Below are 23,964 nucleotides of genomic sequence, written 5' to 3'. Positions count from 1 at the left end.
GAGTTAATCAGCCAGGCTCGTGACACCCGTGACATCACAGTGAGCTGAGGTGAGGCTAGGGGAGGGCTTGGGGAAGAAAATTTAACTTGTAATGGGGGAGGGGAGGAGACTGATCGAGTTTAAAAAAAAACGTAACAAGGCGCATTTTGTCTTATATAAAATTTACTAAGTACCAGTTCACCTAAACTTTTTAAGAGGTCAATATTCCTCCCGGCTTGTCATTCACATGTCTTCTCTTTGATGAACAAACTCACCAAAACCCACCAGGTCAGGGTTTTCTGCCGCCGAGATGTCAAAGCTTGAAATCCATCTGTGACTTGCGACAAACTTGTCTTTTGATCGAAGAAACCCACAGAGTACTAGGAGTCCATCCTGACAGTACCTAGACAATTTATAGTCATAGCTTTGACGAGAGTAAAAGCGGGCATTCATTCTTTGTTATTACTCGGATTCAAGGAACACAACAGTTCTACTTCCTCAAATCTTTAAGCCCTCGAATTGCTGTGATTCATCGCATTTGGATTATGTCACGCTGGTCTGGTCAGGCCAATCATAGCTCACCTAACCTAACTTAGTTCCCAGGGCCCCCTTTTCTACCCTACTTTTCAAAGAGAGCCTCGTGACAAGGTGATCCTGTCTATGATAACACCACTTCGGGGCCTTTCAAGGTTGACCCTTGATACCATAACAAGCATATTCTTCATACTGTTCTCTATGATTCCTTATGGCGCAGACAAAGAAAACTTATTTCACAACCAGAAGTTTCTTAAATTGGTGATTTGAGAAGCTTTGATGTTCTCATCGTGTTCTAATCAGCAGTGAAATTGTGAAGGGAAATCAGATGCTAAATATCTTCTACTGATCTAAGGGCTAATAAAACTATCAGTAGTATCACCCAAGCTGGCGTTATACAATTATCTGCCAGTTAGAGGCAGCGGGTTTAGTCAAGTCTGACCCAAAAAGAAAAAAATCCTGTGGTATCACGCAGCCCTTACTTATAGTAAGCAAAATTGATGCGTGACAAAAAAAAACAAAACAAAACACAGAATAACAAAAGTCAAACAAATCACCACAACCTATTTATCAGTAGTTTTTATTAAGCACGTTGTCTTTAAAATGTTAGCTAACTCAGTGACGATCTGTGGAAAAATTTGGATACAATGAACAGTACTGACTCGCAAGCTTCCGATTCTGAGTCCCGTCGAATTTTAAAGAGTTTGGACTCCTAGTATTCAAAATGGAGAATAAGAAATTCAAAAATGTATTGGAATATTGTTGAGAACAAACTTCAATGAAACAATCTCTAACGATCATTTTCAAATACGGAAAAACGAGGTTCTTGATCACTTCCCGAAAGCAGTAAAAAAATAATTAAATAAAGCTACCAATCCACGAATAACCATTTTATTTCGCGCGATTTCCTTACGACTGTAGGTCACAAAAACTAAGGCCTCACGAAACTAATCACCGGCGCACAACTTCACGCTGAAAAACCAGCGCTGAACGCGGGAAAAGTCATTGAACTTTACTCTGATTGGACGACGGAGACATGACCCTTGGAATTCTCCACTAACAGAACAGACAGGGCAACACCGACGCAGAACTCCCCTTATTCGAAAACCGCCGTACCAATACTAAGACTGCTCGTTTTCCTTTTTTGGTATAAAGATAGGAGTCACGTTAGATGGTTTATGATGACAATACGGTGAGGCAGGACATCCCACAATTAACACATGATTTCCTTTGATCCATAACCGCCACATACTCTTGTGAAAACCTCTCACATCCAAGTCCCATATCTTAAGACACTTTGCCAAAGCGCTCCAAGTGATCCAATCCGTGGGATGATCCATTTTAATGTAAAATATAAAGTTTTTGCCTTTCTCTTCCGGAACGAACTCCTCGCTTGTGCAAGGATTCTTGGAATGATCGAGAGTACTTGAAGAGCTGTGTAAACAAAAGGCAGAGTAATACATAAGTTTAAGATAAGAGACGCGTAACTCTCTTTGAAATTTCCGACGAAGCTTTTAGACAATGTAATTCATGTTAATCCGGGGGAAGGTGGGCACTAAAGACGAAGAGCACAAGGGGAGGGTGGAGAGGGGGAGAGGGGGTGGGGCGGTGAAAGGGAGGGAGGTCTTAGTAAACTGACGGTGACCATAGTCTCCACGGCGACGAAGAAATAATACCTTACAGTAAAACAAAATTTCATAACAATTAAAAGCAAAATAAGAGTAAGACTCACCTAAATAAACGCTCGATCTCAATCTCGTAATTATCCTTCTTCATTTTTTCCACGTCAAACTTGACATTTGACTCGGTGTTCAGTGCATGCTTTTTAAAATACATTTCTTGAAAATACGGGTGCATGTTGAGACCTTTGGATCCAAAGTGATATGTGCGGGAAATATCAGGAATTATACACTCCCTGTCCAGTCTGATCTCAGGGAGTCTCATCCACATATCCCAGTCCCAGAACTTGTCTGGTGTTGGCCACTTGGGTTCCAGTTCCTCTTTGTATAACTTTCGTTTTAGCACCCTTTAAGATAAAAAGAAAAGGGCTCAATATTTCCAGTTGAGAAAAAGCTTTTTCTTTTTAATTCGACCGCGCAGTGAGGAAAGACAATTTGGTTTCATCAAATGAGCTGATGATGTAAATTGGCCACCGAGCAGAGTTTCCAAAGCTGACGTTAGAGCGAATAGAGTTGTTCGTGTTTATATGCAGAAATATAGAGGAAAACAAGGAAAGTAGCGAACAGGACCAAATTCTGGTAGATGGTCATTTCACGTCGATTCAAAGTCAATTCAACTTCAGCCTGCCATCAGACATCTTATTAGGACTACTGATAATTTGGGTTCATTTTAATAACTAGCGTTTGATGTGCTTACTGTACATCTACTTCATTATAACATTATCCTTTCGAAAATCGCTTGTGCTGGCTTGAACATGTTTTAAATGCCTTTGCGCTTTAAAGCTTTTCACGATTTGCTAACAAAACGCCCAAATCGGCCATACGCTTGTGACTCTATCGTCCAGCAACAAACCTCCCCCACCCCTGTCAAGTTCTTTGCTGGTGGCTCTTGTGAAGTTGCTCTTGAGCCGAATTTAACCCCGCCAGCAGGTGGAAGACTTTCGACTCCCACTGTGACGTCGCATAAGTAATCCATGCTTAAAATTAGTCTCATTTTACTCCTGATTGCTTCTTCTTTTGCGTCCTGCGTTAGTGCTCGGCATTAACATGTATTTAATGGATAATTCTTCTTACGTCGATGGAAATAACGTAAGTAAACTCAGTGAATTTTAGTTTCATAACAGCAGTTAAGACACAGGGTAAAAATACCTTGGTTCAGGGCGAAAAAGCCACCTCACCACCCAGGAGTCTCGACAACACCCAACTGTCAAGTTAACTTGACGAATTTCTGGGGGGGAGGGGGGGGGGAAATTCATTAACATAAACACAGGCAGTGAACCCATCTTCCATCCAACTAGATTACATGTAAGTGATTCTACATTTTGTCCTACTGAACAACTCACCAGCCAAGTCCAGGCATAGTCTCTATTCGATACAAAAGGGACGGATCACCAACAGTATGCTCATAACCCTGAAGAAACAAAAAAGGGTTATGTTTATAAATCTGGTTGAAATTTATCAAACACATAGAGTGTTCTTCAATGTCACAACAATTAGCTCGGTTATGTTGGGCAAAGGTATACGGAAGTTTCATCCCCTTGCAAGTTCGCCTCTTCTATCTCGCCCCCTTACGACAACTTCGCCCCATCAAATATAACAAGCTCGCACTAAAATCTCTAACTTTTTTCTTTGAAGCACAATAGTATGTTCCTTTTCTGGCGGAATCTGGATAAATTCCTTTAACATGCAAATTTATGACTCTGACTGAAACGCTTAACTGTGGAAGCATGCTAAATCGTTTTGAACCGCGTGCCTCTTTCACAGACGAGTGCGTGTGGTGAACCAACGTGATAACGCGCTGGACGTTGTTCATTGTATTGTGATATTTTTGTCTCACGCCATACCTGATCATTCCAGGCCGATATACAATATAAACTCTCGTCCTGTTCTAGCAACGGTAATAACTGGTAAAAGTACCAGAAGATATCCGTTGACACATCTAAATCTTCCTCTAGAATGATCATGAACTTGGCTTCTGGGTACAGGTTAAAGGTTGTTGTTAAACTTGCTTTGTAATGCTGTTGAGAAAGAACGAAAAAATTCATTCCAAATATCAGTGTATTATTCAGACATCCATGTCTTTGTAACACTGGACTATGGTTTGAGGCCCAGGAAAAGAACTCAGGAGTGCATTATCTACAGAGTAGTTCCCACCATCTATAACAAGCAGAATTGAAATTTGGAGAAATAGTTTTTATTTTATTTATTTCTGTTGACAAAACCAAGTTCTCTTGTTATACTACCCACCAATGCAGCACCACATTTTCTTTAGAAACTTACCCCCTTTATTCAAATATTTCAAAGCCTGCTCTCAGCTGAAAGGGGTAAGTTTCTAAAGAAACTGTGGTGCTGCGTCGGTGGGAGAGTATAGCAGGTAATTTAGTGTTAACAACTGGGTTGAAAACGTAAATTAGCCACCGTAAAGGGTAAAAAAGCTGACGTTTCGAGTGTTAGCCCTTTGTCAGCTCTGACGAAGGGCTAACGCTCGAAACGTCAGCTTTTTTACCCTTTACGGTGGCTAATTTACGTTTTCAACCCAGCTGTTAACACTAAATTACCTGCTCAGCTGAAAGTAGCTTTACAGATAACAAAACATTACTACTTGACAAAGCTTCTTTAATTTCCCACCCTCCTCCCTTAAGTCACCTGTGATATTCTTGCATTCTTGCTACTGACAGGGGTATGCTGGATTCCTCTGACACCAAATAATCGTGCAACAGCCAAAGGCTCTTCAAAGTATCCATCAATAAAGACTGTAATCTTGCTAGGATCTGCTCCCTGAGCAGAAAGGACAGAGCGAATCATTCGGTACAAGTAGTTTGGTCTGTTGCTAGCAATGATTGCAATTGGAAGAGACATTTTTTCCCCATTTGGTAAAGGATCACTTTTGATGTCAAGTGGGGCAGGGTTTGAGCCTGGAATAATTGAAAAAAAATATGCAAACAAATCAAACATACGGGTTAATGCATGTTTTGGGGAAAATATTCTTAGGAGAAATTAAATGCTAGTTACTCTAAGGAATAAAAGGTTAAGAAATCTGGTAAAAATCTAATGAGAGATACATAATTCATTCATGGCCACTACATAACATCACTTACAGCTACAGACACTGCCATATCCTTCAAACTTCTCACAAAATTCTCTCCTTCTTTTTGTTACATCACTTTCTTCCCATGAACAAGAAGCACTGTCCTGTGACTGCAGTGTCACTAGGGCCTGAATTGTTAGGGGCTCTCCCCAGGTGTCAAAATTGGGGGCCTTTCTATGCCCCTCTGCACTGATTGAGCCTCGTTTGTGCACCACAAAGGCCCACATGTCTCTGAAATTCAAGTTCTTAAAGTTTTCACTTCCAAGTGTATTCATAAGATTCCGTGCTGTCTTCTTGAGTTGATACGTCCCTTCATCCTGGAAACCAGAAAAATCAGATTTTTGCGAAACACATGTTTTTGTTCATAGAGTAAGAGAGAAGGAAAGTTTTGAGCGCAGTAAAGAACTAGAGAAAGATGTTTTTCATCTTGTCACAAGCATGGGACAAAGAAAAAATTCAGAGTCCCCATGAGGAAACACTGCTGATCCTAGCAGTTTGCTGGACGTGTGTCATAGACCTTGCTCACTGTAGAGTCTCTGTGGCTCAGTGGTAGAGCATCAGAGTGTGGAATCTGAAGGTCTGAGGTTTGAAGATTTTTCCTTTGTCCCATGTTCATGACAAAATGAAAAACATATTTCTCTACCTTTTTGTTGCTACATGATTCAGCATATTTAGAAGGTAAATTGAAAATACCACCAATATCATTAACAGAGCTTTGATATCTTATAAATGTAACCTTCAAGTTTGCCATAACATAAATATAAAGATACCATCAGTTGACGCTGTTTAAAATCATTGATTCAAACTTCCTTGTACAAGTACATGCATCTCATTCTTAGACTTCTCTCCAGGTGTGAGTCTCATTTATTACATACAAAGTTTTACTGAGATTTACACTCTAAAAAGGTGCAAAATGAGTCTTCATTCATGAGCTGCTTGAAGAAGCAGAGAGCAAATGGAATGATGCTGATCCCATTTTTCACATGAGGAAAATGATATGTCCAATCAAGAGCCGAACAGCATCAAGGCGATTCTCTATCAATCTTTACCAGTAGTCTTCTGCTTTTGTATTGCATGCCCTACAAATTAATCTAAAACATGAACAGCAACCAACTCACTCGTATTGCAAAGCAGAGAATTCTACCATCAGACACCATGTTGATGAACAGCACCAAGGCATCTGAGTCCTCTTTAGCGGCAAAGGTATCAAATGACCTTGTTGCCATGACAGCACCAGTCATCTGGTTAAGAACTGCAACATTGATTCCTCTCTTTTGTTCATCAGTAGCCTCCAACACCTTACCATCAAATGAAAAATTAAATATAACAATTGCTTTCATGAAGAAAAAAACTCCCGGACAAAGAATTCAATCCTGCACCCTATGTTCGCACTCTGGTACGGAACCCTTTAACTCCCAGATCAAATTTGCAATTCCCCTTACTGTCAACCATACAATTCTTGTAATGTTAGTTCAGAGAATTTAGTATTGGATCAACTAATTATCGCCAAATTGATATATTTTTTTTTTATTCTCATGACTTATCTGGTTGATATTGTATTGATACTGTAAGGAGAAATTCTATCTTGGTCAGTCATGGGAGTTACAGGGTTAATTGTTCATAACCCTTTACACCCTAACATCAGTATGTACATCCTTGACACTTTTCTATACCCATTTCTTAAGGTGCTGACAAGAATAATTTGTATAACAATCAAGTGCTTTTTTACTTGGTGATCGTTTCCTTTTTCTTGCAACCTTAATATGTAATTCAGGGGATATAATGTAAAGAGCTAGGGCTCACAAGAACAAGGTGTACAAGATAAAAGATTTTTCCCACTAAGTACTGAAATAGTAAATTACGTCAAAGTTGACTGATACTTTTTCGTTTCACGAAGGAAATGTGTCAAGAAATGGTGAGTTCTCCGGAAAGGAAACTACTGGGGGATAAATGTGCTTTGTTTTCAACTCCATTTTTTATTTAAATTTAATACACAGAGCAGAGAATAAGGAAACACATCCCTCTATAAATTAATCAAGGATTTTTTTAGAGGAAGATCCTAATAATGTAGTTTAATCCCTCTCCAACTCAAATACCTTTTCTGATATGTTAAAAAGTTCACATGGTAACCAGGTGGACAATCAGGTATGGTTTGATGCAAATCTGGTTTAAGGATTTAATAAGTGTAACTAAGAAGTTACAATTTATAGTCCAAAGGGTCTATGAATTGTAACTTCCTGGTTACATTCATTAAATCTTTAAACCAGAGTGGCATCAAACCTTTTCTGATTGGAGGAGAACATGTCTTTAGCCATGAGCAAAGACTCAATATCCCCCCTAAGAAAAACAAATCTAAGTAACCCCCTGAAGCAATAACTAACAATAGCAAATTAGAATTTCAGCTGACTCTCTGCCCACTATTTCCTCACAACTGACCCCTCGGGAAACAGTAAGGGGCTCAGGGAGACAAAACTCACTGGTTCCCTTGGAAGCCTATCATTAAGTGCATTAATGGTTACATGAAGAAACATCAGCCTTATTGGTGGAGCAAACTTGTCTCGAAGGATAAATGAACAATTTCGAGGTAAATACTATTTTTGTTTTTGCTCAAAATACAAATACTTCCTCTGGTTTCCTTAATAAAAATGTTCCATAGCTATCATCAGAAGCTTATAACCCATAAAAGTCACAAGCTTCTATTATCAACAAAAAGTTTTATTGCTGTACCTTCGTTCCATCTACAGTGACAGAGGCTACGTCTTTGCTTGACTGGACTTCTATAGTGATCCTACGACCCTGAGCTATAGAACCGCAAATTTTGATTAAATTAAAGTGACTTACTCAAAAGTTATAAACATCTTTTGCTTTCCATAGTAGATTTAAAAATGTGAGGGGAAATAAAGAAATTAGCGAAGACCTCTAGGCTTCTAAAAGGATGTCTTCTGTTAATTTTATGAGGGCTTTTTAAACCAAGGGCATCCTCCGGTGAAACATAAGAACTACTTTAAACATGTCCTCACGAAGGAAAGAGAACAAAGTCAAAACAATCATTATGTTGCAAGTGGCAAGATTGTCTTAACAAGTTAAAATTTCGCCGGTTACCATTTCCTGAATGAATGAACATGCGAACTTAATAAATATTGGAGTACTTTGAAATAGACCTTAATTTCCTCTACTTTACGGTTAGGCATTTCGTAAAACCACTGCTAAATAAAGGATCTTTTATTTCAGAAGTAAATTTTAGTTGAGGATATTGGTCGAGAACTAAACCGTACCTTTGTTTTCATTGTGGTTTGAAATTCCAACTCCTTCATCAGCTGTGTTTGAATTGAGTACAGTTCGATCCCTGCTATATTTCTTCGTGGTATCCCAAATGAAAATAAAATTTATTATCACAGTCACGCATAACACTATCACCAAAATCCACTGAATCATCCTGCTAAAAATCCCTTTCTTTCGAATGCGAATCTTTGCGCAAGGAATTGGCAAAGTAAAAAAAGCGGACGCCGGTACAAACGGCTTAGCATTTGGATTGGGCTGCCAAGAACTAGTCATGTTTCAATTTATCCTTCGTACCGACAAAGTTCGCCCTCAAATATTAAGATTCAACCTCCATACAGCGTTCAGGGCCATTGCTCCACTTATACCTCATTAAGCAGTTCTAAACATTTGTAACATAATGTAAATTTTGATTATAGTAGGCCCGTTTAGAGCACACAAGACTGCGTTGTTGAGTATCATGTTGACGCTGCTTGGTAGCCGCGCAGCACAGGAAACCCACTACTGCCCTGTTTGAATTTTTGGCTATATTATTTTTTGGCTATATGATATTTCCTTTTCATTCGCGCTACAAATTTCGTCAAAAAGGAGCAACTACCTGTACTGTTTATTTAATGTGAGCTATATCAGGGATGTAGATGTGTGCATCAGTGCTTGTATAGCTTCCTTTGTAGCTCTTAATCTTTTGCTCTGATCACCAAGCAACATTTCCCCTCCTTCAGCTAACAGGGACTAACACATGTACTGACTGGGATCATGTACAGTGTTTCTACGGAGAATTAAATTGCCCTCTGATAAATTTTTATTGTTGGTCGTCCCTCAAAGAGAAAGTCCCATTGTTGATGCACCAATAGAAAATCAATCTTGAACTTTATTGAGTTTTTTTCATGCTTATCTTCGCAACTAAAGTGTTCAGGTCCTTCTGTAACCTTGCCTGTGTTCATGAGACTAAAGGAACTTGCCTTTTGAACTTCTTGAAATGAATTTGTGGACACTAGAAATAACTGTTGAAGTAGAGATATCAAACAGGAAAAGGGTTATGTCATGATGTCAGTAGACCTTTTTAGGACTGTTTTTAATCTTTAAATTTCAGATTTGAACACAAATTGTCACAAAATTGACCTTTCCTTATTTCTTACAAATTAAATAAACTTGAGAAAGGGTGACAGCAGTTTTAAAGGTTCTTTCCCAGCCATCCATTGCATCTTCTTATGCCCTATTAACATAATAATTGGTTTCATTAACCCTTAAACTCCCAGAGGTGATTAAAATGTAACATCTCCCACAATGCACTATCCAGCCAACAGGTAATAAGAATACTCAAACTTATCAGGTAGAGGTCCTAATCTTGATCTAGCACCAAATTCTTGTAACTTGTTTACAAGGAATATGTAGCAGCTAGAGGGGAGAATTAACAATCTGATCTTGGGAGTCAAAGGGTTAATAATATTCTTTCACCAGGAGAAATTGTAAACTTTAAAGTTTACAAACTACTACTCTAAAACTACTACTCTAAAAACTCTTCACCATTAACATAACTAATGTGAACTTTATTATTTCTTTACCTAATACTCAATAAATTACATGTTGTATTTTCAGCAATAAATATAAAAAATACCTATAATTTCTCTTATGCTTGCCATTCAAAAATCTGATGATCTGCAACTCTAGGTGTATAACTTAAAGCATTTCTGGTAATAAACTATCGTAACATAATCTTTCACTGAAACATTTTTTTAACTTACATCCCAGAATTCATTGACACAAGCTGATGATAGAGGTGACAGAAGTTTTACTAGTTTCAGGTTGATTGGTTCTTAATACAGGCTACATGCGGCAAGTTTTAACCCTTTAACTCCCATGAGTGACCAAGACAGAATTTCTCCTTACAATATCAATACAATATCAAGGAGACATGTAATGAGAACAAAGAATATTATCAAATAGGGGATGTCTGGCTGATCCAGTACCAAATTCTCAGAAATAACATCATAAGTATGATAAGGCAAACAGTAGGGAGAATTACTAATGAGATCTTGAGCATAGAAGTGTTAATTTAACAAAACAACTAGAAGTAAATAATTACAAAATGGGCACACTTCCTTTCAATTGCCATTTCGATGTCTGAAACAAGTGGTTCAAAAAACAAATAACAGGTATTTGTTTACTTAATAGTTAAACTCCTCTCTCACTTCCAGTTCTTCTTTGTGTGCTTTGCTTTTCAGATGAACCTCATACGGAATGGGTCCATTCAACTTTTTATCACATATTTCACAGTAGTATTGGTTTTCTTGACTTGAATTGCTTTTACTTGAACTACTTTTTCTTGAACCATATGCTGCAGAAAAAAAAGGAGTCTGCCTTCAAACCTGAGATACGAAAATCTATAGTGGGTTGACTTAAGGGGGCAAGTTTCTAAAGAAACTGTGGTGCTGCATTGGTAGGAGAGCATAACAAGGTAATTTAGTAATATCAGCTGAGTTGATAATGCAAATTGGCCACTGTGAAGAGTTTAAAAGCTCACGTTTCAAGCATTAGCCCTCCGTTGAATTGTTCTAAAAACATCAGCTATTAAACTCTCCACAATGGCCAATTCACGTTATGAACTTGCTTGATGATACTAAATTCCCCTATGGTGGGTTGACCCTTACAATATCACTCTTAAGTCAAACACTAAGGTCACAAGAATAAAGGAAATCATCACCAACTAACTATGCTCTTGATTGTCTGACAAATTCTCCTCGTCAGCTCCTCAGGGACAGTAGAGAGAACAGTATAGAGAATATGCATACTGATGTTAGGGTGAAAAGGGTTCAGACTTTGAGGCCAAGTGGCCCATAACTGCAAGCGCGTAACCCCAGTTTCTAGCCTTACCCCTCTGTGCAGGATATCAGTAGCTGTTTGATAGGAACTAAATTCATTTTCTTGCCAAAACTTTTGTTGAAAAGGAAAGTTACTGACAGGTGCCTTATTGTATTTAGAATCTCTTCTACTGCTTCACATTTTCAAGCTCACTTGTGTCAATCCAAATGTTGGAGAAACTCACCTGATACATAAGGCTTGAAAGCTGGCTTAGCACCTGGATTACTCTCTGCCTGTTTATCATCTATCTCAGTTTTTTTCTTTTTTGCATCTTCAAGCCATGGCAGAGAGGTAATTTTGTCTTCAAGAACCTTGAGCAAAACAAATCTTTATAATTAACACTAAAATAAAAAAAAAACCTGATTATTTCAAAATGTAATGAAAATACCAGTGCAACCTTGAAAAGACCCCTAGAATTAATGATCACTTCACTTTCAAAGTAACAGTTTACCCCTCAGTTAACCCCTCTGAGTGACAAGCATCTAATTTCCTCCAACAGCATTACCCTTGAAGCTAACTTTAAGGTCACAAGAAAAACAGAAATGATGATGACCTCAAGAAACTTTTGATTGTTAGACAAATTCTCCTTTTCAGCACCATGAACATAACTGTATTGTAACGTATAGAGAACAATATGGAGATCTTGCATACTGATGGTAAGGCGTGAAGGGTCTAAAATCTTAAAGTCAACAAACTGATGCACAGGGCCATCAGCGCATCTTGCAACTTCTGTGCACTCCTTTAAAAGTAAGATGCAAGTGTCTTGCCTGGGAGTATGACACTGTTAATTATCCTTACCAAACCTCAAACCCACTATTTTTGCTCTAGAGTTGACAGAACTAAACATCAGTCCCTGCACCTTCCAATGAAATGCAACAACACTACAACAACAACAACAACAAAAACAACACACATAATTGTACCCTGAACAATTTTTCTTATAGATTTATGTCACCAATACAATACATCATCATAGAAATAGGAAAGTCAAGTAATATTCACATTTATGGAGTCCATAAACTGACACTTACCATCATATAAGTTGCTGGTACAAATCCTATATCTCCATTTTCACTCTTTGCCTCCCACCAGAATGGATTTGAAGGGTGTGGTCTGTTAAACACTAATTTCTCTCCTTGCGTAATTGTTAACTCATCAAATCCTCCAGGTTTGGCTGGATTTGCTGTATACTTGTACTTTGCCAATAATCTTACTGGTTTACCTCCTTTTTGTGCTGGCGGTGTTGGGAATGTTTCTAAAAAGTACAAATGTGAACAAAATTAATTTTATATAAACAATTGCCTCTATATGGTGCAAAAACATAAATGGATATTTGTCAGCAACATTATTTGTTCCGAGATGAGGAACAGATAATTTCCAAGAACAAATATATGGGCATAGTCTTGTTAAATATTGAGGCTATTGTGTTTATTATTATATATAAAAAAATATTTTAAGAGGGGTAAAGAAATGGTTTCAGCATTCTCTTTAACACTCTTATGAACAAACAAGCTTATTCCTTCTTCTGCAGTAACAGAAAAACGCTTCCTAATCCTGAATTCTATTTTAAAAGAAGACTTTTTTCATAATAGTTGTAAGGTTTAAAATTGGAGAATATCACTCGAGGTGTATCCTCAGGCATTTCCCCGTTTTAGCTAGGGTATATTTGGTTACGTGATATCTTAAGACCCATCACACACGAGCAAAATTGTATGATGGACTACAAGTTATAATATAGTGACCATTGGGAAGACTTTCGGGCAAGATTTCCGTCGGACCCATACTCATTATGCAACATTACTTGGATAACATAAAACAATGGTAAACATTAGATTACCTTTGGGACCACAGCTCTCTTTAAGAATAGCATGAGGTTAAACGGAAATCTTGCCGAATTTTTATTTTGAACGTTGAACTGCTCGATCGACTAAACAAGTACCTACTCCACCTCCGTTCTTATGCACGTGCATTTCCCCGCCATTTTGCACGCGAGAATTATTTACTGTCCCGTCCTTTTTGAGAGCAGCGTTTGCATAAGCTGTCTGTCCAGGTCGTCTACATGGTTGTAGCAAGGTAAAACGCAGAATTCCTCTGCCGTAAGTTCTTGTTTTAGTGGTCATAGTGACCTAGAACCTCACAAGATTCACAGGCAGTCCACAGCTGCTCGGTCATAAAACGGATCTAGATACTTCATGTAAATAATACGAAAGTGTCCGCACTCGTTCTAGTCTCCTACGTTGTCACTGTAACATTCTCGCTTATCCGGGTGAAGGACGAAGTTGTAAAAAATATGCTTTTTCTTTCCAGTTGCTAATCAGAAGAGCAGGTACGGAAATTATGAAGGAACTCGCCCCCACAAATTTTCACTGTGGGGTAGGGGAGGGGTAGGGGAGGGCTACCTAGCATCGTCCCTTTCAACCAATCAGATGCAGAGTTATAACGCATCGCAACTTGTCTTTTTAACTTTTCTCATGCTCACTTTTTCATGTACATAATTTTTTTTTTTTGCATTAGGCATCCTGGAGTTGCAGTCATAATATATCATGATTTACCCAAGCCTAAAAGCGGAACTTGCATTTTTTTTCCCGCACGTCTCAAGGGCACAACGCCTTGCCCCGGCCAGGACCAGAACCCAGGTCGTCCGACTCGGAGCCCAATACGTGGCGTTGGCGTGCCCGTGCTACAGTTGACCACGCATATTAAAAGTAGCACCTCGTACGGTCGTAGGGTCGTACATCCAATTTTTTTCGGCTTGATGGGTTACTTCTATTTTGTATTATTATGGGGCTACGCTCTGCGAGCTCCGCTATAATCAACGCAATAGTCAACGCTATCATCAAAGCTATAATCATCGATATCATGGAGTAATTTGACTGCATCTTTTGCACACAAATCGTCACCTTCCGCCAGGAAGCCCTACTCTGCGGCGGATGCGTGACAGGGCCACGTATGGATAGACAGTAAGGACCGGCCAGGGGCGGGTGTCACGCGGACAACTCTAACGTCCCCGCATGTAGTAAGTAAAAATTACTGATAAGTATGATTATTAGTCTCAAAATGTTGTTTTTGTAGTTGTTGTTGTTTCTTTTTACACAAGCCACTCTGGAACGAAATAAAGATGATGCTCGTGACCCTTGTTACTACACGCGCAGGGTCAAAGAGGCAATTAATATAAGACTTCTCCCTGACAACATCAACAGGGATAGTGGAATAGAAATTCCAGAAGCGTGGATGCCCACCATCAAAAAACACAACAACAGGAGAGCCGTGCGACAGCGAACCGCCGAGGGAGCAAATCACTGAGTGAACAGCAAGGATCGAAATGCACCAATCAGAGCTGTTGAAAAACAAGTACTCACAGCAGAGCATCATGCTTATAAGATCACGCATGAACAGTCGACCTCATCGCCTGAAGAAGACTAGCAGTACGCAGTCGAAACGTCGCGATCTACATCACACATGACTACATCGTGAGACAAACGGAAAACTTAGCTTTTACTGCTTTTCACCACGATGAATAACCGCAACCTTTTCTATAAAAAGTTTCTTGTGATAATTAAATTGCATTTGTAAACTTTATTTTATGTGTAAGCTATAAAAAAGTTTGTATGTATCAGTGACAGATTAGTACATATTATGAAACGCAAAATATAACGTATTAACTCTAAAATGTCGCGAAATGAACGCGCATTGTGCAGAATTATCATCGTGCATCACAACATTTATCCAATATTCCAAAAAGGGCCAAATCAATTTGTCTCTTATTTCAAAGCACGATGAGATGAACACAATTAACATTTATCAAATTTTCATGCGAGAGTTTTCGAATATCATCAATTTTTTTTCAATTGAATCAACTGTTTTATACAATGATTGTTATAGTACGGAGTTTAAACGTAGCGAACTAACACATTGGACGTAGGCGAATCGACTCTAGACTAGGCAAAACGACCGTAACTCACTACTTGTAATGAAAACAGCCATCTACTATGCAAAGATTAAATCAACTTCAAAGGTTGAAGAGAGTTTAACATTTCAGGCTGAGTTCTTAACATGTAAACCTCAAGATCGTGGATGACTTATCCTGTAAACAGTTCTAAGTTCTATTTTTTTTCACCTTTGCTAGCACAATGATTTTTAAATGTGGACTCCATCTATCTGTCTTTCTTTCTAGGGTATGAGCCTCCGTTTGCGGACAGCCAACATCATTATGTGAACTTCCTTGTGAAGACAAAAGTATGAGATACAAAACAACAGTTCTAAGGCATGTAATTTTGCTATTTTCTAAATTGTGTCCCCTATAATATAACTGTGATGAACACAGAGTTGAGTACTTCATTTTTATTTTATCCTAAATTCAGTTACTTTTAAGATGTTTCTAATTCTGCTTTGCACAAATTCTTCGACAGGTTTCAATTCACGGTTAACTTTTTGTTTCAACTCAATGATTCCTTAATGAAAATTTGAAACGAAACTGGTCGTTTCTCCTTAGCCTTTAACAGGTTGTTTCATCCAGATGAGAATATAACATTGAATTAACAAAGATTTGACATGGAATTATCAGGACTCTATAAAGATCTTAGCTAACTTTAAGTTACTTTATTCCTGGGTTCTATCAAAACATGATAGGTATTTAATTGACACTCATGACTCTGATAGGTCTTCCCCAAAAAAACAAACTGGAGAGATACCAGAGTTTTCAAACATTATTAAACAGTAAACTGACAACAGTCAAAACTCTGTTAAACTACGGGCTGGTAAAGTAAATTACTCGCTTTTCTAGTGCCAGCGAGAGCTGACAGAACCACAAAAGGAAAAGAGATTTAATTCTTAAATGAAAAGAGAATTATGAGATTTTCAAAGTGACCATTTTGTGGAGAGCGCAGCATAATGGAGGTTTGACTGCAGCCAGTAGATTGAAGAAAATTTAACAATGACCTGAACTAAATGTTCCAAGGTGTAAAGAGCAACTTTTAGTGAAACAAACTTTAATGTCGTCTATCTTCTAAATTTAACAACAGTGACACACTTATAATGAAAGACAAGCTCTAGATGAGAGTAACTATAACTAAAAGTCCATTTCTCCAATTTAGTGGAAAACCTTTTATTTCTTCTCTTTGCTTGATTTAAAGCCCCACCAACTGGTTAATTTTTTCTTTTGCCTTTCCATACTCTTCCTTGGAAAAGTGTTTTTTCAACACGGGATCTTCAAGACACATTAAGTTGTCTGCATGTCGTGCCAAGACCAGCAGCACCCGGATGTAGCTACTTGGTTTCATATCTTGCAAAACAACCTCACGAATCTGTTTTTCTAAACTTTCTTCAGGTCCTTAATTCCAAAAAAAAAAAAAACAGAAAAAAAATTTAGCAAATGGATAAATGAGCATTGATTAAACCAGGGATTTTGCACTGAAGTTAAAAGAGTTTTCCAGGCACCAACATCTCGTGGCATTTTGGGGTGCGCAGAGTTGCTACGGCATTATGAATTACAAAATAAGCTAGATCTTTCATGCATTTTATTGGTACGTACTTATGATCTATTTGAGGCCAGAGGCATAGATGATGACACCTCAATTGTCCCCCCCCTACCCCCAGGGTCAATACCCCCCCCCCCCCCAGGCAAAAACCTTTCCTTCTGGAAAAATAACTCTTTCCCTTTAGGACAATCATCCTCTCCCTTGATCAATTACCCTTCCCTGCCCAGAACAATAACCCATTCCGAAGATCAGCAACATAACTACATTTTCATTTCACCCTTTTACCCCAAAGAGTGACCAGCATCTAAATTCTCCTTATAATAATATCACTGAATCATTCATTAAGAATATGAGAATAAAGCAAATGACCTCCAACCAAACAACTTTGATTGTTAAATAAATTCTCCTATTCAGTACCAAAGGAAATGTATAGGGAAGAGTTTGGAGAACACTTATTTTTGGGTGTAAAGGGTTAATAATTACCTTTGTTTACTGTTGGGTATTTACGGCCCATCATCTTTTCTTTCATTTCAAGAATTCCCAACTCCACCAAACTGTCCAGTGTAATGGTAGAGCAGTAATTCTTTGATCTAAGTTGACTTATATCATCAAAAATCACAGACTTCACTTTCTCTGGCTTGTCTGGGTGTTTTTCATGATGTTTCAAGATCCCATTAAAGAGAGCCTCATCAAGATATGTACCAGTTGGCTTTTCATCAACCACCTGAAAGCACATTTGGTTCAGGGTAAGTCCTGTTGATCTAATTAGTTTCTTCTTAAATTTTGAAGGTTTGATCAACCTTTATCCGAAAAAATAAGCTCTTGTGGAGAAATAATGCAGAAACATGAGATGCTGCAAAAAGTTTACTGCTGTAAGTCCATAACAAATTCCAGGTCAGTAAATAGGGGGTTAGGGTATGGTTTTTGAAGCAAAGAAATGATCCCTGTAGGTGGAATGCAATTTTGGAAATTGCAGAAAAAAACCCTGGAAGTATAGAGGCCTTGACAGGAGTCAAACTTCTTGTAGTTAGGTGCTACTACTGACTGACATGTGAGGGCACATGTTGCTAGAATTGCAGTCCACCTGCAAGAATGAATCTTTTGCTTGATTTTAATCTGCAGATCACATGAAATTTATTTCATTTCATAATGATATGGTAATCAGTATTTCATTATGTGGAAGTGTCAGTTCCTTTAGCAAGAAAGGCATTTCCTTCAATGATTTCACAGGATGAAGTGATAAGTTATGCCTGCTATAACTTAACAATGTGAATGTTGCGACATTCAGTGCAGACATGCAACAAAACCTTCTGAACACACACCCCTATAGGTTGACGAAAATCACTACCTAGAATAGGTTTGTAAATTTCTTTTATATTTGAGCACAAGATGATTCACCTGTTTAAAAAACCCCTCCAACAAAATATTACAAATTCAGTTCACCTAGCTTCACCAGCTGCCAACTAGCTTTATCAATCTTAAAATCGCTCAGTAGATCAACACCCTTCAAAAATATTCAAATTTTCGATTAATTTTGAAAAGAAATTGGCGCCCCCTGGAGCTTCCAAACTGCTACATTTGCATATAAAAATCTTCGCCTCGTGATTGGCCGTTTGCACTTAACATTGCTAGGTGATGTATTCAATCGCACCAGCTGGTAAACAATTCCACGAAAACTTTCTTCTCTACCCTAAATTTAAAAGAGGTTCAAACAGTTTGAACACAACTGCTCTACGGTTTGAGGTAGGCAACTCGCTCCTCAAGTAAGACACATTGCGTCAAGTCTGCGAAACTCGCCGTTCAGACAAAGTAAACGACAACTTATTTCCGGCTTAAACAGTAGTAATTTAAGTATGGAGCAAATAAAAACAATGATAAAAAGTAGGTAAAAAGTACATAAAATAAAGCAAATAAATTTATAAAAAGTACGTAAAATTTTTCAAATCTACAACCTTGTTGCGTTACACATAAGGTAGCGCTAGCTGTGAGGATCGTAAACGATCCCAACGCAATAAGTTTACAACTCCGAGACGGTTTTTCGCTTTTATCGTGTGTGGCCAGTCGAGCGCGTTATGTATATCTTCAGATCACATAAACCAATGCACCTGTTTTAAAACAAACATTGTCGAGTAACATGGTTTTGGAAGGAGAATACTAGTCCCGAGAAATCGATGAATTTGTCGCCGTGCAATTAACCTTGAAACAGCTGTTATCAAAGGCTAGCTTACATTACCTTCAGACGGTAATGGTCGTTTTTCACGCCCATAGTTGTGTTAGGTTCGATTTCAATTTCCACTTTACCGAGTGCAATTAAATCCACAATCACTGCTGCAGTCGCTCCACTGTTACTCTCGAAGCCGAATCTTCTTCCTCCCACATTGCCATCTTCAGAATTTTGCCATAACAAGCAGTACGCTTGCGAAAGCGTCAGCTTTTCACCGCGAATTTGTTCACGATCGAAGTCGGGCGAGTTCGCAATCTCCATCACTACTTTTGCCATGGTTCTCGCTGCATGATCCAAAGCCCCAGCCGCTGCTGCTCCCCCTGACCCAGCCATATTAATTTGACAATCTTCAACGACGCTCTGAGCACACACACCGACGGAACTTTTTGTTTTCCAAGGAACCTTCTTTAAATTTGCATTTAGAAGCAGCAGCACCGCCAAGGGTTAGCGACTTTTGATTGGCTGTTGACATGCAATCGTCAAGGAGTTGATGTAAGTAAAGCGTTCTGGGATTAGTCCTCTGTCACGCAATACTTCCTCTTACTGTGTGTTGTGTGACGAGCCCCAACTAATGCTAAAAGAGAGACTGGACTTCTCTGACAGTGCCGGGCAAAATTTCCCTTTTGCTGTATCTCTAATTCAATAACAACCACAACCTCTACTCTCCGAAAGAGCTTGCATATCCCCGGGTATATATATATATAGGGAGTCTGCAACTCGATATTCGCGTGGAACAGTGCTCAATACGTTGAAGCAGAGCGGAATAAATATTTTAAGAGGAAAAAAGGACGCAACTACATTTTCCCGACAAGCCTGTTTCGTGAATCGCTTCACTCTTCAGGGGTTTAAATATATATATATAAGTGAAAGAGTCAAAGAGGACGCATCGATTCTCTGTTACTCTGAGTTTCGCGCCTAAGCGCTCGTCAGACAGAACTTATATCTATGTATATAGCTAGCATTAACAGATCTAGAATAGTCTGGAACGCCCTGAGGAAGTAAATGAGGATACAATTGCTAGGTGAAAGGGCGAAGCCTATTAGAGCCTAAACATTCCTTCGAATTCTCTCCTTCATTTAAAAACAACATTTTTAGCGTGCTATGAACTCTTGGATTTTCATGAGGATTCGAAATTGTTTTGTAGTCTGAAAAAAAAGGAAAGCTCGTCACGTTGGTTGCTTGTCTTCTTGGTGTGCTGAATGTCAGACTAAAATATAGATATCAACGTACGGCGCATACGGCTGAAGTACATACGGCGATTAGAATCTGCTGACCAGCAGAATAACTTTTTTAATGAGCATTCAAGAGGTTAAAATCGTTTGAACGTCGAAGTACCAATAATAAAAACTCTTAGAGTTCCTGATAAAGTAAGAAATTATTCTAACTGGAGAAACCTGTATGTCGGTAAACAATGCTATACAGCCGAAATCTTAAAATTTGTCCTCGGCAAATGGTATCGAACTCTAATTATTACATAATTATTCATCATTCGCCCCCACTTCAAAAATTCATCAATATGCACAGCGAACAGTCGGAGGGCAACGATATCTATTTACTCAAAAGATCCATTATTAAAACTATCGTCCATTTGAACTGCAAAACACTACATCTTGGATAGTGAATACTGGATGAGGACAAGGAACGGTTTTAAAAAAAGGATACATTTTAGGTACTGAATAACGGTAATAACTTTAAAAATTTTCCTGAGACAATTTCTAATTTTTTATATTGCACTCGATTATGGTTTTCAATTTCGGTTTGATGCTTTATACGCGAGCTTTGCCGATGAATTCACAATGCTATCATATTTTTGATCACTTCACTCTAAAATCAATCGATGTACAAGCTGTTAAAATTTATTCGCTTTTGTTAATGTTGCATGTCATGTCAGTTTTCCGCAGTGATTATATGGGTAAATTCAAAAAGCGAACTCAAGCGGTAAGATATGATTTTCCAACTTCACCGTTTGACCAAAGCTCATAAACGCATCCACTCCGTAACAGATTTACATATTTTACCAAATATATCCCTACCCACAATTACTTAGCGAAAAACTGCTTGCTGACGGTTTATTTATTGCTTTCAACTTAAAAGCCGATAGCTGTTTTTGGTGATACATGTAGCCATCCTGAACGGTAAAATTCAAAACTATAGATAGAATCCTCTCGAAAATTCAGATATTAAATTCATCTGCAGTTTTGTCGGAAGGATAAGAATATATATATTTTTCTCTTCATGTTTATTGAAACAGTGGTCAACTAACCACAATTACTCCTTGAGTAAAAAAATTTTCAATCCTACTGTTTTGATATCACAAGATACCCACTTCACTCTGGCAGAAGGAAAAAACAAGGGATTCGCCGTCGTTTTTTCAGTTTTTCGATTTACCATTTTGCGCCAAAATCCGTTTTTATGTCTGCATTTATCTTTGTTATTGAAGAACGCGAATTTAATAGAATAAAAAGGCATTTCCTTACGATTACTCGCTCCGTTTATTTTGTGTCTCGCCTAAAATTACCTTAGCCTGTTTCATGAAATTCATCAAATAAAAGAGAATTTATTTTATTAAGCCATTATCCAGCCGTGACATACGGCGAGTTATCAGCCAGAATTATGAGCAATAAGTATTTATATTTGCGCAACCCGATGACTTTTCGTCCTCTAAGATATTCAGTTAAAAAAAATTGAACTAAAATACCTCCAGAACAGGTGGACTTCACCAAATTACAGAAAATTAAACAACATGTTTTTTCGTGATAATTATGCCATAAAGTTTGCTTCTTCATTCATCGTTTACCCGCTGAATATTAGTTTAATTACCTATGGTGTAAGTCAAGTTGTTAATTTTTTTCGCCCTTTTACGATATGATTATGCAATGATTCGCGAGAAATTTAGAATCAGAATTTACATGTTAGCTCAAGCAAAAGTCAACTATATACAGTTTATAGAAAAGACCGTTGCTATGGATCATTATTTTCCTTAATTATAGATGCTTTTATGAAGGAGTGTTCTTTCAAGTCTGATGTCAACATGGCTTATTTTCTGTTTGCATCTTTTTTTCTTCTAGATTCAAGTGACACAAGTTTCAAGATGATTCATACCTTCATGATGGTCACCCGGCCAAACCGGCAATTTTTTCTGTAATAGCTGCGAATAAATTAAGTTACTGAATCATCGCTCCGTATGCAAGAAAAACTTCGAGTGAACAGCTGTTATTAAAAACGCATGATAGCGTAGTGAATCTCATTGGCTTATTTACGGCCCAACGTCATCCAGCTGGGTTTAATCAACAAAATAACAGTTTTCACTGAAAGAAAATTTATCAGTTTTTTACAACTCATTGTAGTTTTTTTACAATATGGTTAGCACTAGTCGTTTCAATTACGCTATTTTAGGCATTGCCACCATGTGGTCTGTGCTTATTTTTATTCTTTACTCGAACAGTTCTGCATCATGTTCGGCCGAAACAGAGAGGTTGAAAATGGCTGTGGATAGGAAAGACAGATTTCTCGAGTTGCTTCGCGATCAAAATGATGAACTTAAAGGGAAAGTCTCCAAACTCCAAGACGAATTACAGAAATATGAAGCCGAGAAAAGCGCACAAGAGAATTTGTATCGTATCAAGCGAGGCTATCGTACAACTGAACCCAACAGAAAATAATAAAACTTTGCGACACGTCTTACTTGGTTACAAATAAAAAGTCGCTTCTGTCAGGAAATGACAAACAGCTTCATACAAAGTTTGACGAAAAAGTCAAACGACATGCACTCTTCATCAAGAATTTAGTTCGAACTTAGAGACACAATGAACATATTTGAGTATAGAATTGGCTTTTTACTTCAAAGTATTTCTCTAAACTTATGGGGGAAAATGGTTTGTCGCACTGGTGTGTTCTCTTTGAGGAGAGGGAAATAAGATCCTGAGAACGACTTAAGCTGGACATCAGAGACCAGAGGACTCTCCATTTTAAAAATATTATGGAAGATTAATAAAGAATGTTGAATAAAATGTTCAAAATAATTTAAATCTAACACTTTTTTATTTTTATTTCAAAGAGACAGCGCATCTCAGCCGAGTTTTTTTCGTCCAAGCAATATGCAAATTATCGCAGTTGTTAGAGAATGAAAGACATTTCTTGTCTTGTCACGAACGTGGGATATAGAAAAAAAATATTAAGTCCTCGCCAAGAATCCAGCTCTAGACTTCAAAATTTATTTTATTACCCCTATCCAAAGTAAAAAGGTTTTTTCCTACTGCGGTTTGAGATTTCTAAGAGTAGCCTAACTTAGTAAATAACCAAGAAAAAAATTTCTTTTTGGGGGGTGGGGGTAGGGGGTAGGGAGACAATTTTCGAATTAAAGGTCATATTGGAGCCTCAAAACGCGTTAGCGTCAACGTTAAATCTTACAGCATCTTCAGCGGTGGAGGAAAAAGATAATATAATTTCTGAGACCTATTTCTTTTTCTACTTGTTAACTGCTGGAATTGATTTCAATCCCCTGGGTCTTGGACTGAAATGCAATATTTAGAAAATTTCATAAATTATATCATTGCCGGGGGTTGAGCAATCTGTTTTGAGACCGTCGTGTACCTAAGGGAAAGATTTTGATCGTATGGAAACAAATTTAAAAATTAATAAACAAACTTTATTCAAATTTCGCATTTCCAGATTTTACTCATTTGTACGAAATATCTTTTGCGGTATACATTCATAATTTTAGCTTTCGGATCTTTTTTGCTCTATTAAGTTTTCGTAATAAATCTGCCTCTTTGTTCGGCAGGACACGTCGAAAAATTCTTTCGGTGAAGTTAATACCGTTACTTAGAAACAGAGCAAATT

The 23,964-nt window shown here is 38.0% G+C and overlaps 3 protein-coding genes and 1 long non-coding RNA gene across 5 annotated transcripts; 1 reads left to right on the top strand and 3 right to left on the bottom strand.

Moving 5' to 3' along the window:
* Positions 1-1,077: 1,077 nt before the first annotated feature.
* LOC113666775 (protein O-linked-mannose beta-1,2-N-acetylglucosaminyltransferase 1) lies at positions 1,078-9,041 on the bottom strand. Its single transcript, XM_027182564.2, has 9 exons — positions 8,556-9,041; positions 8,008-8,081; positions 6,399-6,578; positions 5,291-5,597; positions 4,839-5,107; positions 4,037-4,210; positions 3,536-3,603; positions 2,246-2,539; positions 1,078-1,947 (listed from the first exon to the last, which is right to left on the bottom strand). Exons 1-9 carry the CDS (start codon positions 8,833-8,835, stop codon positions 1,635-1,637), a joined length of 1,959 nt encoding a protein of 652 aa, XP_027038365.2. The 5' UTR covers positions 8,836-9,041; the 3' UTR covers positions 1,078-1,634.
* Positions 9,042-9,608: 567 nt separating this feature from the next.
* Positions 9,609-13,615, bottom strand: LOC113666759 (uncharacterized). Of its 2 annotated transcripts, none has more exons than XM_027182545.2 (4): positions 13,361-13,615; positions 12,453-12,676; positions 11,606-11,732; positions 9,609-10,897 (listed from the first exon to the last, which is right to left on the bottom strand). In XM_027182545.2, exons 1-4 carry the CDS (start codon positions 13,539-13,541, stop codon positions 10,728-10,730), a joined length of 702 nt encoding a protein of 233 aa, XP_027038346.2. In that variant the 5' UTR covers positions 13,542-13,615; the 3' UTR covers positions 9,609-10,727. The 2 variants fall into 2 exon arrangements, with proteins under 2 accessions (XP_027038346.2, XP_027038347.2); XM_027182546.2 differs by having other exon boundaries at positions 13,370-13,604.
* A 1,367-nt stretch (positions 13,616-14,982) lies between these two features.
* On the bottom strand, positions 14,983-19,595 carry LOC113666790 (uncharacterized). The gene is made up of 3 exons (XM_089194261.1): positions 19,132-19,595; positions 17,382-17,622; positions 14,983-16,750 (listed from the first exon to the last, which is right to left on the bottom strand). Exons 1-3 carry the CDS (start codon positions 19,453-19,455, stop codon positions 16,548-16,550), a joined length of 768 nt encoding a protein of 255 aa, XP_089050387.1. The 5' UTR covers positions 19,456-19,595; the 3' UTR covers positions 14,983-16,547.
* Positions 19,596-20,585: 990 nt separating this feature from the next.
* LOC113666758 (uncharacterized) lies at positions 20,586-23,144 on the top strand. The gene is made up of 2 exons (XR_003445823.2): positions 20,586-20,791; positions 22,191-23,144. It is a non-coding gene; the product is annotated as an uncharacterized LOC113666758 (long non-coding RNA).
* The last annotated feature ends 820 nt before the right edge of the window (positions 23,145-23,964 follow it).

This window comes from Pocillopora damicornis, chromosome 14 (assembly GCF_964200805.1).
Source record: "Pocillopora damicornis chromosome 14, jaPocDami1.2, whole genome shotgun sequence".
NCBI classification, from domain to species: Eukaryota; Metazoa; Cnidaria; class Anthozoa; order Scleractinia; family Pocilloporidae; genus Pocillopora; species Pocillopora damicornis.
Note: the sequence above shows the minus strand (reverse complement) of the source record. Positions and strands in the feature narration are given on the sequence as shown.

Excerpts from the sequence above, each read along its gene's own strand:
- LOC113666775 (XM_027182564.2), bottom strand. The coding sequence starts at position 8,835 with ATGACTAGTTCTTGGCAGCCCAATCCAAATGCTAAGCCGTTTGTACCG. Across the intron at positions 8,082-8,555 it reads AAACCACAATGAAAACAAAG|CTCAGGGTCGTAGGATCACT; the intron begins GTACGGTTTAGT and ends GCGGTTCTATAG. Across the intron at positions 3,604-4,036 it reads TATCGGCCTGGAATGATCAG|GGTTATGAGCATACTGTTGG; the intron begins GTATGGCGTGAG and ends TTGTTTCTTCAG.
- LOC113666759 (XM_027182545.2), bottom strand. The coding sequence starts at position 13,541 with ATGACCACTAAAACAAGAACTTACGGCAGAGGAATTCTGCGTTTTACC. Across the intron at positions 12,677-13,360 it reads TAAGAACGGAGGTGGAGTAG|AAACATTCCCAACACCGCCA; the intron begins GTACTTGTTTAG and ends TGTACTTTTTAG. Across the intron at positions 11,733-12,452 it reads TACCAGCAACTTATATGATG|GTTCTTGAAGACAAAATTAC; the intron begins GTAAGTGTCAGT and ends GTTTTGCTCAAG.
- LOC113666790 (XM_089194261.1), bottom strand. The coding sequence starts at position 19,455 with ATGGCTGGGTCAGGGGGAGCAGCAGCGGCTGGGGCTTTGGATCATGCA. Across the intron at positions 17,623-19,131 it reads ACGACCATTACCGTCTGAAG|GTGGTTGATGAAAAGCCAAC; the intron begins GTAATGTAAGCT and ends ATGTGCTTTCAG. Across the intron at positions 16,751-17,381 it reads ATACCCAACAGTAAACAAAG|GACCTGAAGAAAGTTTAGAA; the intron begins GTAATTATTAAC and ends TTTGGAATTAAG.